Consider the following 14,820-nt stretch of genomic DNA (forward strand, 5'->3'; position numbering starts at 1 on the left):
AGGTGTTAAAGAACAAAAATAATCTGAATGATTATATAAAAATGTCAACATTGTGCTGGCTGAATGAAGGAGGTAGATGATGACGACAATTTGGACAATGTTGAAGCAAGATCATTCATACACTCGTAAAGATTAGATTATTTACACCATGTGAAATACCTAATTTATTATTTGAATTTTACCTGAGGTTAAGATAATTAAATTGATAGTGAACTACAGAATGTAATTTGAAGTATACAAAGCAGAAGAGACTTAGTTTTAATGTTTGATGGCATGGTAAGATTGTGCAGAGTTGACTCGTAAGCTAGGTAATCATATAGTGGTCACAAGTCAGGTGGAGTTCGTAATGGCAGTCCAACCTGTTCTCTCAACTTTTTGTATGTTGGGGACTATGGTCCCCAATGTACAAAATAAAGGGTACTATGAAAAATAGTTTCATACAAAATTAAATGTTTTCTACATGTAGGCTCATTAGGTTAGGTGGGTGACTTGGGTTTGTGCATTTTAGTACCCCCTTGTTTCGTATGTTCTGGCAAATCGAGAGAACAGTGATTTCCTAAACACATTAGTAGTGTTTAGGATTTCTGTCAGTGCTCATTTTGTTAATGTTACTTGTGCAGGCTATGAGTCACAATAACGTGGCTAAAGTATGATGACCAGACCACACGCTAGAAGGTGAAGGGACGACGACGTCTCGGTCCGTCCTGGACCATTCTCAAGTCGACTTGAGAATGGTCCAGGACGGACCGAGACGTCGTCGTCCCTTCACCTTCTAGTGTGTGGTCTGGTCATTTTAATGTTACGTGATTAGGTATTTTTTGTTACTGTAAAAATTCCTTATATTACTGTACTATGCTTCTGAAATATAGTGTCTTAATCAGTTGTCTTATTTTTAAAGGATGCGCGACAAGTTCAAGTTATTGCTGGCCGAAACTGGGTATGTTACGCCAGGCAAGAGACTAGATGAGGTGCGTGTACTATTCATGGGTAGAGAAAGCTTTGACTCGCTCTCGGAACATGATCGTCAGTTTATTTATGATCAGCATCAGAAGGACATCACTGAAAAAGCAAGACAAAATTTTCATGTAAGAGCCTTTTCATTTGTACATGTATGAATTCATTGGTTATAAATAATATAATATGCTTTAACTACTATAGTTATAAAATAAAGTTAGAAATTAAGTTCACAAACACCTCAAGGTGTTTGATAGTTTTGAGATTTTATGACAAAGGAGGGAAAGGATGGAAGTGTTCCTTATTAGTTTTAAAGTGAGCATCTGGCTTTGCTGTTTATGTCTGGGAGTGGATGACATGTGGCAGTTGTGGCCCAGGGATGGACACAGTCCTGTTAAAAAGTTAACTTAGTGAAAAATATGAAATTTTGTACAAAAGACAAAAACATGAAATTAATTTAGGAAAATAGGTCAACCTTAAAAAAAATGCCAACAAATGCAAACAAGTACAAAACAACTACACGGCAGTGAGAAGAAAATGAGAAAAGAGCTCTGAGAAAGAGGCAGCGGATGAATATAAAACAGAATCAGGAGTATTCTATAAATTCATGAGTAGCAAATTGCAAGTGAAAGGCAAAGTCCCAAGGCTAAAAATGGGAGATAAAGGCTGAGAAGGAAATGTGCTTATCACTAAATGAACAGTTCTGAAATGTTTGTGCGTGGAATGAGGTTTTCAGAGAACCAGATGCAATACCAACTATTAAGGACAATGTAAAGGACCTAGAAGTTTATGGAGGCGAGATAGAAAAATTGCACAAGGACTTTGACAGAAACAAAGCAGCCGAACCAGATGGAGTCTTGCCTTAGGTTCTAAGTAAATGTGCCCCTGAGATTAGCACCCCAGTACACATCAGAAAACTAAAAAAAAAAAAAAAGAGTGCAAAGACATGCTGCTAAATAACTCGAGTCGGGGAGCCAGTCGGCCGAGCAGACAGCACACTGGACTTGTGATCCTGTGGTCCCGGGTTCGATCCCGGGCGCCGGCAAGAAACAATGGGCAGAGTTTCTTTCACCCTATGCTCCTGTTACCTAGCAGTAAAATAGGTACCTGGGTGTTAGTCAGCTGTCACGGGCTGCTTCCTGGGGGTGGAGGCCTGGTCGAGGACCGGGCCGCGGGGACACTAAAAAGCCCCGAAATCATCTCAAGATAACCTCAAGATAACTTCTGGAACTAAAAGATGAGTTATAAAGAGAGGCTATAGATGTTAAATATACCAACACTAGAGGATAAGAGGAAAAGAAGAGATTTGATCACTACTTGCAGCTTAAAGAGCAAAGGGCCATGGATTGAAGCTAAGGTGCTAAGAAAATATATGAAAGTTCTCCTTTGCAGACAGAGTTGTAGACAGAACAATTGAAGGGAAAATGTGGTTGATAATAGAATCATCAGTTGTTTCAAAGTGACATGAAAAAGATGGGACACCATGAATGTAGCTCTTGTCTTATAATTACTCTTTCGTAATTACTTAGATAATTATAGTGCTTAACTCTTAACCTCTGGGCAGCGCAGCTATTAATAGCCGACAACACCGCTGTGTGCTAGAAAAAAAATTGTTCCTTCTAAAAATTTTAAAATGTTATAGTGGAGGACAAGGTGGCAGTGATGGTGTGGGCCTCACCCTGGAGGCAGGCACAATGGTTGCTATTCCTGTCTGTATCACTCTCATCTGTGCCCTGGGTTTAATCTTTATCAATGTCCGAGTCATCAATATCAATATCAATTTCCTCGTCTTCTGGAAATAATTCATTGTGAATTTCCTCATCTGTCAATGAATGGATGGAGCAGTTTGCTGAGTGTGGTCATGAGCCAGGAGGTTATGTCCCCGCCATGGTGTCCCAGTCGTATCTGATTTACCCGAGGGCCACCAACCCTAGTGGCCTCGACAAGGGCAGGAAGCCGGCGTTTTGTTGAAGGTCTCCTCTATTTGCCTTGATGATCTTTTCTAGGTATATTTTTAAACTCAACACAGTTTTGGCATTTATGGCCTTGGTGGGTAGGCAGTTCCATGGGTTAATAACCTTGTGGGTGAACAAGCATCTCCTGTTCTCAGTTTTACATTGTGACTTGTTGAGCTTGAAACTGTTGCTCCTTGTTTGCGTTACATCGGACCTAACAAAATATTCAGATCAACATCCTCTAACTTGTTCAGTATTTTAAAAGTTTCAATGAGATCTGCCGTGTCATGCCTGGTTTGTAGTATTGTTAGCCCTGTGGCCTTATAGCGTTCCTGATACGAGAAATGGTTTGACTTTGGAATGACTTGGTGCCTGGTGTTGCACCTTCTCCAGAGCAGCTATGTCCTTCTGAAAATGAGGTTTCCATGCTTGGATACAGTAATCCAAATGTATCACCAGATATTTATACAGTTGAACCATTATGGTCTTTTCTGTGAACTAATTCCTTCCCACCTGTTACAAAAGTGGGTGCTCTGAAGGGTCAGTGTTTAAGGTAATGGAGTTCCAATCAATGGGGTTAGGTAAGGCCCGGCCTCCAGGGAAAACAGTTCCCAGAAAAGAATGAATATTACAATATATGGTGTGTCGTCTAGAAATAAATCACCTACCCTGCTACTGCAAGGGTGATGGAAACTCCTGGTTGTGGATGTAGCATAAATCCACTGCCGATGCAACTGGTCAAAGGGGGGGGGGGTGTCAGTTAGAGTAGAATAAGAAGAGCTTGGGGTCAGGGAACTTTGTTGTGGTGTTAGTCCTAGCACCTGATGGTGTTTTAGGGTAGTAGTAGTAACCTAGTAAGTGAAATTGCACTTGGAAATGCTTTAAGCTTTGTATGAGCTCTCTGGCTGTATACTATCAACCTTCCATGACTGTGTGAGAGTCTAACCACAAGTCAATAGGATCTTGCCATTATCAAGAACTGAATGGGAAAGCTCTGAAAGTAGATACTGCATTTTAATGTGAATGTAAATTAATAAAAAGACCTGTACTATAAAAGAAGTATGTTTGTAAAAATTTATTCCAAATGACTAAAATGCTTTTCAGTAAGTATATACTGTATCAAAGTGTTAGCAATGCAAATAAATTAGATTAATTCTGATATTTTTCACAACGAATATTTATATATTTTTATATTATTTTATTATTATTATTATGATGATGCAGGTACAGTATTATAATATTATATTTTATTATATATTTTTGGGATTTTTAGAATGCCGGTATTTGTGTCTTACAGGAGCTGCTACTGGAGCAAGCAGAACTATTTTATCACGTTAAAAGCATTGCCCCCACCGGCACCATCACTCAGGAGGACATCCGAGAAATAACTCAGACGTTACAGGAAGACAGCAGGTGAGGGCAGTTACTGAGCTCAAGGCTTAGGTTTGAACTGGCAGTGTATCTGTAGGTCAACTTAATTACATTTTAGGGTTTTACATGACGTTGTTATATTGAGTTTGTTCCATTGTGTATGTAGGTTTTTGTTTGCTTTTATTCCTGTAAGTATTGAACTGTAATTGCTTTTACCTTGGCATTATAAATAGAATAACATCATCGATATTAGGTTTATAAAATACTTAATTGTAATTTGATTTCCATTGTGTAAAGAATAGCATACATAGCATAAATTTCTTATATAGTACAGTAGTTCACTTTGGGTTTGGTAACTTAAGCACTGCTTTCCTTAATATTAGCAGCAATGCTATAATATGTTTCCTTATGCATTCTTGCCACTAAGGTATACAGTTTTGAACTATGGGAAATGGTAGGTCAAAGAGTGTAGATAAACGTGATTATAGATACAGTAGCTCTTTGCGCTTACGGTATTGTATACTCCATGATTGATATATTGGCATTAGTAGTTTATTTTCTTCCTTGTGTATGTCTTGTCTTTATTCTACCTCTTAGCTATCACAAAAGATGACTCTTTCATATTTGTCCAGTTTTTCTGCTGAAGATTTTCTTATATACCATATCTAAATGATCTGCCTCTTTTAATAAAATTTGCATTTTTGACATTGTAACCTTGCAACTATTACTGTTTTTTTTTGTGTGTATTTCTGTCCTTCATCCTTCCTAAGTACTACATTGTAGAGAACTCCATAACTTTGTTTTCAGATTTAATATCATCCTTTCTTTCAGTGCAGAAAAGAGAACACATCAAAGTTTTGTTTCCTTATTGAGTCTGCTGCAACATTCGCTATTAGACGAGTGTTTGCTTTTCTTTGAGAAGATTGGGTATTTACCTTCTTGACTTGTTTTTGGATATTTGTAGTTTGATGGTTTTCAAGATTTAAAAATCTAAAATGCGTATTTTCTTCACTCACAAGGTGGGAGTTTCCTATCATGGAGACGTTTAAAGTGGGCCTTGACTAGATAGTCAACAGCTCTGAGTATATAGTTACTAGCAATATCCTACTGTTCGCTCAGCTACTTCATTTGACTTTTTACCATATTTTGAAAGTTTGAGTGCTACTATTTCTGGTAGTTCCTTGTTAAACGAAATAACAATTTTGCCATTCGGAAATAAAATGGTGACATTTTACCAGATGTTTAAGAAAGGATTGAGACTTATTGAGGATGCCTTGGTGTTTGATTCTGTGGAAATGACTACCTGTATGGGGTTCATCACGTGTAACTTGCACTGCTATATATAATGGTTAAATTTGATGATTTTGGGATTCTTCTTTACCTCTGCAGCTCGGGCTGTGCCCAAGCTTCCTGGCTGGTCTTCCGATCTTCCAGGCTGTTGCTATGCGCAGCCCGCAGTTCTGCATACCTACTTCGTCCCTGCTTATCAGGTACATCTTTATGGTAGTTGAGTAATCTTGGCCACCTGATGTTGAAAGCTTCTTGTCGTGTGGATTAAGAAAGTAATACAGTACACCAATTGTTACATTTTCATCCTCTCATTCTTATTTTGGTATCTCTATTCCTCTCTTTTTTTTTGGTCATCTAGTTACCCTTGTTATACAGTATTATACAAATTTGACCATTTTCCTGTATAGTCAACCATCCACTTTCTCGGACATTATGGTACAGTGACCATCTGAGAAACTGGTGTCTGAAAACTGGCTTGTGCATTCTCCAGTTTTCAATACAAATTAAAATACAGCTCAGTACTTAAAATTTAAGTGTACGTGCCAATATCCATGTACTGTTCCTTGTAGTTGTTAAAGAATGTTGTTGTTACTCTAGAAAGTTTATATGGTGGCTTTTAGAGGACTTTTCTGAAGTAGGATTACTTAATAGTCTAGCCACAAACTCGTCTGCACCAGCTGACTGCTTCTCCCTGTTCATTGTTATATTCAGTTCATAATATCATGGTAGTTTTTACAGTTTCTTAGCTATCCATTAGTATTCAGTTAGTGCTCAATAATATACATTGATGTGAAATTCCCTTGCCTCCTCTATGAGCAGCCATTCTGTTAAGGTTTGTGTTGTCATTACCTCATGTTCCTGCCTGTACCAATTATACACATCATACTTTTCCTCACTGCCTTCATTCTGTATTGTGTATGACAAGTATTTCTGTTGGGAAGCCCCATCAGCTCCCTAAGGCTGGCTTACTTATAAAGTGCCACACTACTTGGAGTCAGCAGTTGCAGAGTTCTTGTAGCCATCCTGGATACCATGAGCCAGAACCTGGCCCCCTCACAGAGGTGCAGGGAGCAATGGCACACGAACACTTTACATGTAAAGTTTATCATCTTGCCATCAACCAGGTAAGCACCCAGAAAGGTAGGCGGATCAAAACAGACTACTGCCTGGTTGAAAAATGTGACCTACACCCTCAAAAGAGCAAAAGAACTCCTCCTTAAAAAAAAAACAAGCAAAACATTGTCCTACTACTAGCCCCTGCTTGTTCCCTCCATCTACCCTCCTGGGGGGAGGGGGAGCTGGCCTGGGTGAGTCGGTCACCACCAGTCGGTTCTTGACTGATGTGCCTGGGGTCAGTCTTCCTCTGTACGTAGCGCCGTTCCCCAATTGCAACGCCCTAGCGGTGAACACTTTTTGGCAGGGCTGGTCATGGTGGGTGTTCCTGTATCATTTTTCCCGGTCCAGCTGTTGTTTTGGGCTCTGGCTCGGTTGGAATCCTACTGTAGGAGAGTGATTCTCCTGGCCCCATGGTAGCCGGCCCAGCTTTGGTTTTAGGTGCTGCTTGTTCATCCTTGGTTTCAGGTGCTATTTCCTCGGTGTCCGAACCTGGGCGTTTTCCCGCGGGTCAACCTTCCTCAGCAGCGAGGACGGGTGAGTTACCTCGCTGGTTTGGTCTTCACTTCCGCCATACTTATCTGGTCATTCTGACGCGTGTATTTCGCCATTTGTAAGGCGATCAGGTGGCTAGTTTGGTGGTGTCCCACCTGCTGTCTTCTTCTATGGGACAGTATGAGTTTTCTTGGAGGGCTTTCTACCATTTTCTTATTCTTTGTCGGGTTTCTGTGGTGTCCGACAAGGTTGTTTTGTCTTCTCTCTCTTGGCTTTTTTCTGGATTGTCATATCATGCCGAATACTGTTGTTTCTTATCGTGCGGCACTGGTGGAGCCACTTCAGCTTGCATTTAGGGTTGATGTCACTTACGCCCCATTCCGCAAGCGAAGGGGGGGGGGGGGAGCTCATGAAGCTAACGAATTGGGGCTAGTTGGACAAAGTTTTGCTTGTTTGTTTTCTTTAATGGGGGAGTTCTTTTGCTCTTTTGAGGAAAAGATTTCATTTAGGTTGCATTTTTCAACTAGGCAGTAGTCTGTTTTGATTTGCCTACATTTCTGGGTGCCTTTCCTGGTCGAGAGCAAGATGATAAACTTTACAGGTAAAGTGCGTGTTCATGCGCAATTGCTTCCTGTGCCTCTGTGAGGGGGCCAGGTTCTGGCTCATGGTCTCCGGTAGGCTACAAGAACTCTGCGACTGATAACTCCAAGTAGTGTGGCATTTAATTAGTAAGCTAGCTTCAGGTAGCCTCCGGGCGCACCCAGAAATTGGTGTTTCATTACATTCAACGCTTGTTTTTTATTTCAAGAATAATATTCAAAGATAATATCTTTAGCCTTCAAAATATCAGTGAGAATTGCTTTGCTCACTTCATACTTACTACACATACAGCTCCTCAGGCTCTCATTATCAGTCTTCTATATTATCTCTGTAGTTTGTTCTTGGCTTGATGCAAAGATGTTCCAACATTTTTTTAACCCAGGAATACAGTGGAAATGAGCATGTGGGTGCACATTCCTCACAATGCAGTGTGTGTATACTGTACTTACGTGGGTCAAGTGTGTAAAAGGTGCACTTATTATGTCTAGGATGGCTGGTGAGGAAACTAGGCATCTTATAATCCTTGAGTTCTGCTCACAGTTTAATCAGCCATATTCATTCAGATAAAATAGTAAAATGAGAAATTTGCTACATGGGTTTATCTAAGAAAGTGGTATTTAGAAAGTGCATGGTTGACTATACAATATTTCCAATTCTGTATAGAGAATCTGGATGAAGAATCCTTTATTATCGACAGTTTTGTTTGTCTAATGATAACGGAAAGTTTTGTGTATACAGTAGTTGCAGTCAGAATTACCTTTATATGGTTATTCTTTGGATAATTTTGTCAACTTTTATATGAAGTGTGAATCCTTTTGATGAATACCCTTTACTTTGTTTTAGTTGTTCATATAAGGGTTTATGTTACAGATATAGCTTTGTGTATCTTTTTTTTTTATTGTAATTTTGGGTTTGATTTTTAATAGTTGTGTCACGTCATGTGTCTGTGGACCTTCATAGCTGGAGCTGCAAGGTTTGTTCTTAATCTTTATTACATATTCCCAATAAGGATTTCTTACTCTCTTGTCTTAGTTTCTGTATTTTTTACGACAGGTTTCTGTTCACTATTTCAAACCCCTCTTTGTACTGTAACTTGAAATTCTTAAGTAAGAAGAGAAACAATAGCTTACCTAGTTGTGTACTTGTTTAGTTGTATCTAAAGGGAGGGAGCTCTAGCTCTAGAACCGCACCTTCTAGCTTTTTTGGGGGAATTTATATCTTGTGTTTTTTCAGTCCTGTCACATTTGTTCATGAAGTTGTGAATAATGGTTACTTCTACCACTTGGTTTATTAAGCTCATTCCAGTTGTTTACCACTCACTGATTATTAGTATTTCCTTGCATTTCTCTGGCTCATCTGTGTTTCCCAGCTACAAACTGTGCCCCCCTAGGTCTCTTATCCCTCACCCAGAGAAAATTATTCACTCTTTATAGTCCCCTGAGTATCTTGTACATTGTTATCATGTTGCTGTTTGTCCCCTTTTCTTGTAGCACATTTTTCATATCTCTAATACCTGCCGCAGTTCTTTGAACACCAATTTTCTCCTTAACTTTTACTAGGTGTTGGTTTCATGCTAGAGCTGCAAACTATAGAACTGGACAGACATGGGTCTTGTTTATGATTCTGAAGGTTTCTTTGGTCAGGTATTTTAATGGCATTCTTATATTTGTTAGCCGTGCATAAATAGCAGATGTTACTTTGTTAACAGTATAATTAATCTTAATGGGTCAAATATTAATGGAAACGAGAAGGAAAAGTGAGTTTTCTTAAATTAATAGTGGCAAAATGTGTTTATACAAAGCATGGATTTCACAGCACCACACACATTTACAGACTTTGGAGTATAATGTAACGCACATTGATGTCTTGAGAGATAATTTAAAGATTATGCTCTTTGGTTAATGCAGAAGCAAGGCAGCAGGATCACATGTAATTTCACCTTGGGTCAAAATAAAATGTGCTCATGAGCTTAGCAACCCACAACAATTCATTTTTCAGGCATTCTTGCAAACTGGAAATCTTGTAGATATTTGAAAAGAATCCTTAGTTCTAATTTAGAAAAATGATGATAGAGAAAGCCCATCGATGACATTCAGTGACTTCCAGTGACCTTTAGAAACCTCCAATACACTGAATTCCACCAGAGAGAGTTAATAAACACTTTGCCTAGGGAATAACTCATATTGTCTGTAAATAAATATACAGTATGCAGCCTGGGCGGGGATTCCAGTTGCTTCCAAAATTAAAATATTTATTAAAATTCCATTTATTGTTCGATTAATGTGTGACTATATTTAAAATGCATGCCTTTTTAATTGTGAATAATTTGATACCAAAATGAACAACATAGCATGACAATTGAGGTGAGAAGACTGGAAAGAGTATAAATATTTGAGTGTCGGCTCACGGGTAATGCTCGGCCTAACTTCGGGTTTGATGCGGGTGGTGCGGCGGACCTTTTGATCTTATATGCATATATTCCTTTAGAGTATTCTATTGCGAACAATTTGATACCAAAATGAACGACGTAGTACATTGAGGTAACACTGAAAAAATATTAACATTTTAGTGCGGGTATTACCCGCGCTCACGGGTAACACTATGCCTAATTTCGGGTTTGATGCAGGTGACACACCAGGCCTTTTGACCTTATATGCATATACAGTATATGCTTTTAGCGCATTCTATTGCAAACAATTTGATAACAATATGAAAGAAGTAATATATAGGGAGCCGAAAGAAATAATATATAGGAAGCCGGTCGGCCGAGCGGACAGCACGCTGGATTTGTGATCCTGTGGTCCTGGGTTCGATCCCAGGCACCGGCGAGAAACAATGGGCAGAGTTTCTTTCACCCTATGCCCCTGTTACCTAGCAGTAAAATAGGTACCTGGGTGTTAGTCAGCTGTCATGGGCTGCTTCCTGGGGGTGGAGGCCTGGTCTAGGACCGGGCCACGGGGACACTAAGAAGCCCCGAAATCATCTCAAGATAATCTCAAGTAGCATGAAAATTGAGGTGGGAAAAATGAAAAGAGTATAAACATTTTAGTGCGTGTGCGTGTTCACAAGAAATGCTTGGTCGACCTTGGGGTGTGCTGGGGGTCATGCGCTGGGCCAGGCAAAGTAATAAAATATAGACCAGTAAGTATCAGTGATCAGTGTGGTAGCCAAATAACTAGAAAATGCAGTACACTACTGTAAAAACAAAATGACTGAAATATTGACCAGACCACACACTAGAAGGTGAAGGGACGACGACGTTTCAGTCCATCCTGGACCATTCTCAAGTCCATTGTAAGAATGAAATAGACTTCACAATCGACTTGAGAATGGTCCAGGACGGACCGAAACGTCGTCGTCCCTTCACCTTCTAGTGTGTGTGGTCTGGTCAAATTCTTCAGCCACGTTATTTTGATTCATCACCTGACTGAAATATCTTAATGGAAACAACACAAGAACTCATATGGCTGTTTGGTTTTCGATGTGAAAGGTCACTTGTATCTAATTTACTGTTTTAAGACAAGGTCACTAAAATCATATAGGAAAGAGGTGGGTGGGCAGTTGACTGACAACCGATTGATCCTGAATTTGATTATCAGGGTGATATAGTTGGGTACATTTCCTTACACCTGATTGCCACTGTTTACCTAGCAGTAAGTAGGTTCTCAGGAGACAGCTGTTATGGGTTACATCCTGGGAAAAGTCTGTTATTGGTTTAAGCTAGAGTGACCTCGATGACCTTAACATACTTCCTCTCCCCAAAAATAGGAAGCGACCTGTTCCTAAAAAAAAAAAAAAACTCATTGGTCTCATTGGTTAGATATTAAGTGGCTATTCTTCAAATAGTCTTTAGAAGAGCATTATATAAAGGATAAGATTATAATTGTTGCCTCTCTTTGGTCATGTTCTTACTTTATCAAGGATTCCGTTGCTAATACAAGTTATGAATAATAACTATTCATAACTATTCATTCTGTTGTTTGCTATTAAGTATTCCATATGTTGCTTTTATAATGGGATCTTTTTTTTTTATAGCTCTATCAGTGTCTGTTTATACTCGTAAACTATTGCAGGTCTTGTTATTTGTACTACTGGCTATATGGCCTCTGGAATGGTGTTGATGGCCGGTGCCGCAGCTGTAGAAACTAGACATAATATGTCCAGTTGCATTTATTTGTATCTCTGATGTATATAGTTTGAGGGTAAATGTTATTTTAATCTGCATGCAATATTTTTAAACGGTTTATTGAATTTTTACTAGAAATATCTTTATCACTGAAATTTATTAATATATGGAAATCTTTGCATAGGTCACATAAGTAAAGAAATGTATGCACAATATTTTAGATAACTTAGAGTGAATTAAGGTTGGCTTAATATACACAAATCCTAGGACAGGTTAGAGAGTGAATTAAGCTTATCTTATTGCAGATATAAAGCATTGGACAGGTTAGAAAGTGAACGAACCTTATTGCTGCTTCAGCATTTAGGCTTTGTCCATTGCCCCAAGAAAGAACACTGTCCGTCGTTCCCCAACTGCATGGACTGCCTCATTGAGAAAATTATAGCCAATAAAGCAGCCAGGTATGTCTTAGATGTTTGTTAGTGACTGAGATGGCATGTAATGCACAATACATAATGTACTATTAAGACTGTATGCTCATTTGGTTTGTTGAAACTATTGTTTATATTGTGGAGTGTTGGTAGGTTACAAATTACTTGTTATTGTAAGAATACATAAACTGCTTGTGAATATCTCAGTAAAATAATAAAGGCAAAAAAAAAGAAAATCAGTAAAAAAATGTTGGAAATAAGAATGTGATAAAAACTTTACCTTTATTATTGTTATGATTAAAGTTGAAATATAGGTATAGGAACAAATGACTACAGAGGTGTCGAGTCATGATGAAACTGATCAGTTAAAGTAACTTTGTTATATACCAGTTTTAAACCAATTGGACTAAGATATAACAATACATTTTTCACAAAGTATAAAAAAGATAGATTTAAGTAAAAATATATATTGAAAATCCCCATAGACTAAAGACAGGAGAGTTGGGATGGCAGGATGCTTTTTCCTATAGACCTTCGTCATAATTTGTTGATTTTCTTGTCTTTGTAATTTTTCACTTATTGCAAATTCAATTTTATTTTTCTCTAATAGTTTATTGGTTCATGAACGTGATCAGCAAAATAATTGTAATAAAATAAGTAATACATATGTAGAACTCGTAAAATAATTATATTTTTGCATTTTCAGTAATAGTCGGCCAGGTTCAGGCACATGGAGCAGTAAAAATGTAGACTATGGTGTGCGCTCTGACCCTCAAGTTAATCTTGTCTTGTTGGGCAACCAGGGTCTGGCCGAGGACCTCCAAAATGTTATTCGGGTGAGTGTTCATTGTCTTTACCCTTACCTATCATGTCCTTACACTTCTTAAATTCTCAAAGAATAATTTATGATGCTTTTGCACAGGCTTATATTCTCTTTGGAGGAAGTAGTACAGAACAAGTGGATAACATAGGAGATATTGATAGGGTATTACATGTATCAACGTAAGTATCTTATGTTCTTGAGGTTGCTTGTGTTTATGGCAGGGCCATTGGATCCTGTCTCTGCGTTGGCTTGGGGTCTTGAAGTGGGTAGGATGTAATTATGTGTTAACTGATTGTTGATGGCTGGTCTTGACTTTTTGATGTGTAGCACCTCGCTGATGTCCAGTCTTCTGTTGTCGTTATACCTGTCGATTATTTCAGTGTTGCTCATTAAGATGTCTCTGGTGACATCTTACAGGCTGCTGCTTGGAGTGGCCCGCAGGTCCACATTGCATCATCCAATGAAATCTCATGTTCCATTAGGAAATGAACATGTTCAAAATTATTCAGGATTTAGTGAGCAGGATTCTGATAATTGCAGTGTTTTGGTTAGAGTTAGTGATGTGCTTATTATATCGGGTGGCACTGCTTGGTCAAGTGTCAGCAACTGATGAGCGTTGACCAGACCACACACTAGAAAGTGAAGGGACGACGACGTTTCGGTCCTTCCTGAACCATTCTCAAGTCAATTGAGAATGAGAATCAAGATAATCAAGTTAAGTGTAAATTATGTAACAAATTTGGCCTGAAGAGGTAGTTAAAATTTCATTTTTTTTTCATTAAGTTTTGCTTGCCTTTCAGAGAAACATTAACATTATTACTCTTGCTAAAGGTTTGTTCTATGGTGCTGTATATGTTTGACAGGTACATTGTTTCCACAACTACTTGAACATTTTTTATACATAAATATTCAGGAAATTCTTGTCAGTTGCATAATTTAGTGTTTTATAAATACATACTTATCCGATTAGTGGCAACAACATTTGCAGTCTGTGTGTGAAGATGATGAGTTCGAGTTGGACAATCAGATATTCTCATTAGACTACCGAAGTATAGATGGAGATGTTTCTCTTCCTCAAAACTCCTTCAAGACGCCTGAATTTACTCCTCATGGTGAGTAATTACCAATGTTTCCTTCACCTTTCTTTGTATCCATACATAAGTATGGAAATATAATGTTGTATGATAATCTTGAGTATTTCAAATCAAATCAAAGGCTTTATTCATAAATGGTTGTGCATAATTGGGAATAATTGGGAACGTAATTAAATAATTGGGAACATTGGCATATAACCTTACAGTACATTAATTATATAAGAATATTACAATAACAGCAGAGCACATAGACACTATTATTATCACTTACTCATTATGTCAAGGATCATCTTTGCTTCATTAGCCTGAATGTGTGATTACTGTATTTGCAACCTTATTTTGTTATACAGTAGTACTGTATTACGCATTTCTATTTATGTGCCTAATAGCATGCAATTATAAGAATGGAAGAGTTGCTTGCACTCTTTCTAACTTGATCCTCTTTCTGACCTGCAAAGGAACATGCTTCAAGTAGACTTTTGTATAATTTGGCAGTCATTTGTTCTGTTCCTTGTGTGGAGTGTTTTGTTACTTAAGACAGTATTCTATTGGATGCTTGCAAGTTCTATAT

The 14,820-nt window shown here is 38.3% G+C and overlaps 1 protein-coding gene across 36 annotated transcripts in view; it reads left to right on the forward strand.

The window, feature by feature from the left end:
• RhoGAPp190 (Rho GTPase-activating protein 190) overlaps positions 1-14,820 on the forward strand; it is a 181,864-nt gene that overhangs the window by 56,688 nt on the left and 110,356 nt on the right. For 25 of the 36 annotated variants that reach the window (XM_069312127.1, XM_069312143.1, XM_069312139.1 and 22 more), the window contains 5 exons: positions 899-1,085; positions 4,207-4,322; positions 12,195-12,362; positions 13,039-13,168; positions 14,144-14,267. In XM_069312127.1, the coding sequence (XP_069168228.1) occupies positions 899-1,085; positions 4,207-4,322; positions 12,195-12,362; positions 13,039-13,168; positions 14,144-14,267 (725 nt within the window). The remainder of the gene's footprint in view (positions 1-898; positions 1,086-4,206; positions 4,323-12,194; positions 12,363-13,038; positions 13,169-14,143; positions 14,268-14,820) is intronic. The other 11 variants (XM_069312158.1, XM_069312159.1, XM_069312130.1 and 8 more) reach the window with 1 other exon arrangement.

The sequence above is a fragment of the Procambarus clarkii genome, chromosome 71 (assembly GCF_040958095.1).
Source record: "Procambarus clarkii isolate CNS0578487 chromosome 71, FALCON_Pclarkii_2.0, whole genome shotgun sequence".
NCBI classification, from domain to species: domain Eukaryota; kingdom Metazoa; phylum Arthropoda; class Malacostraca; order Decapoda; family Cambaridae; genus Procambarus; species Procambarus clarkii.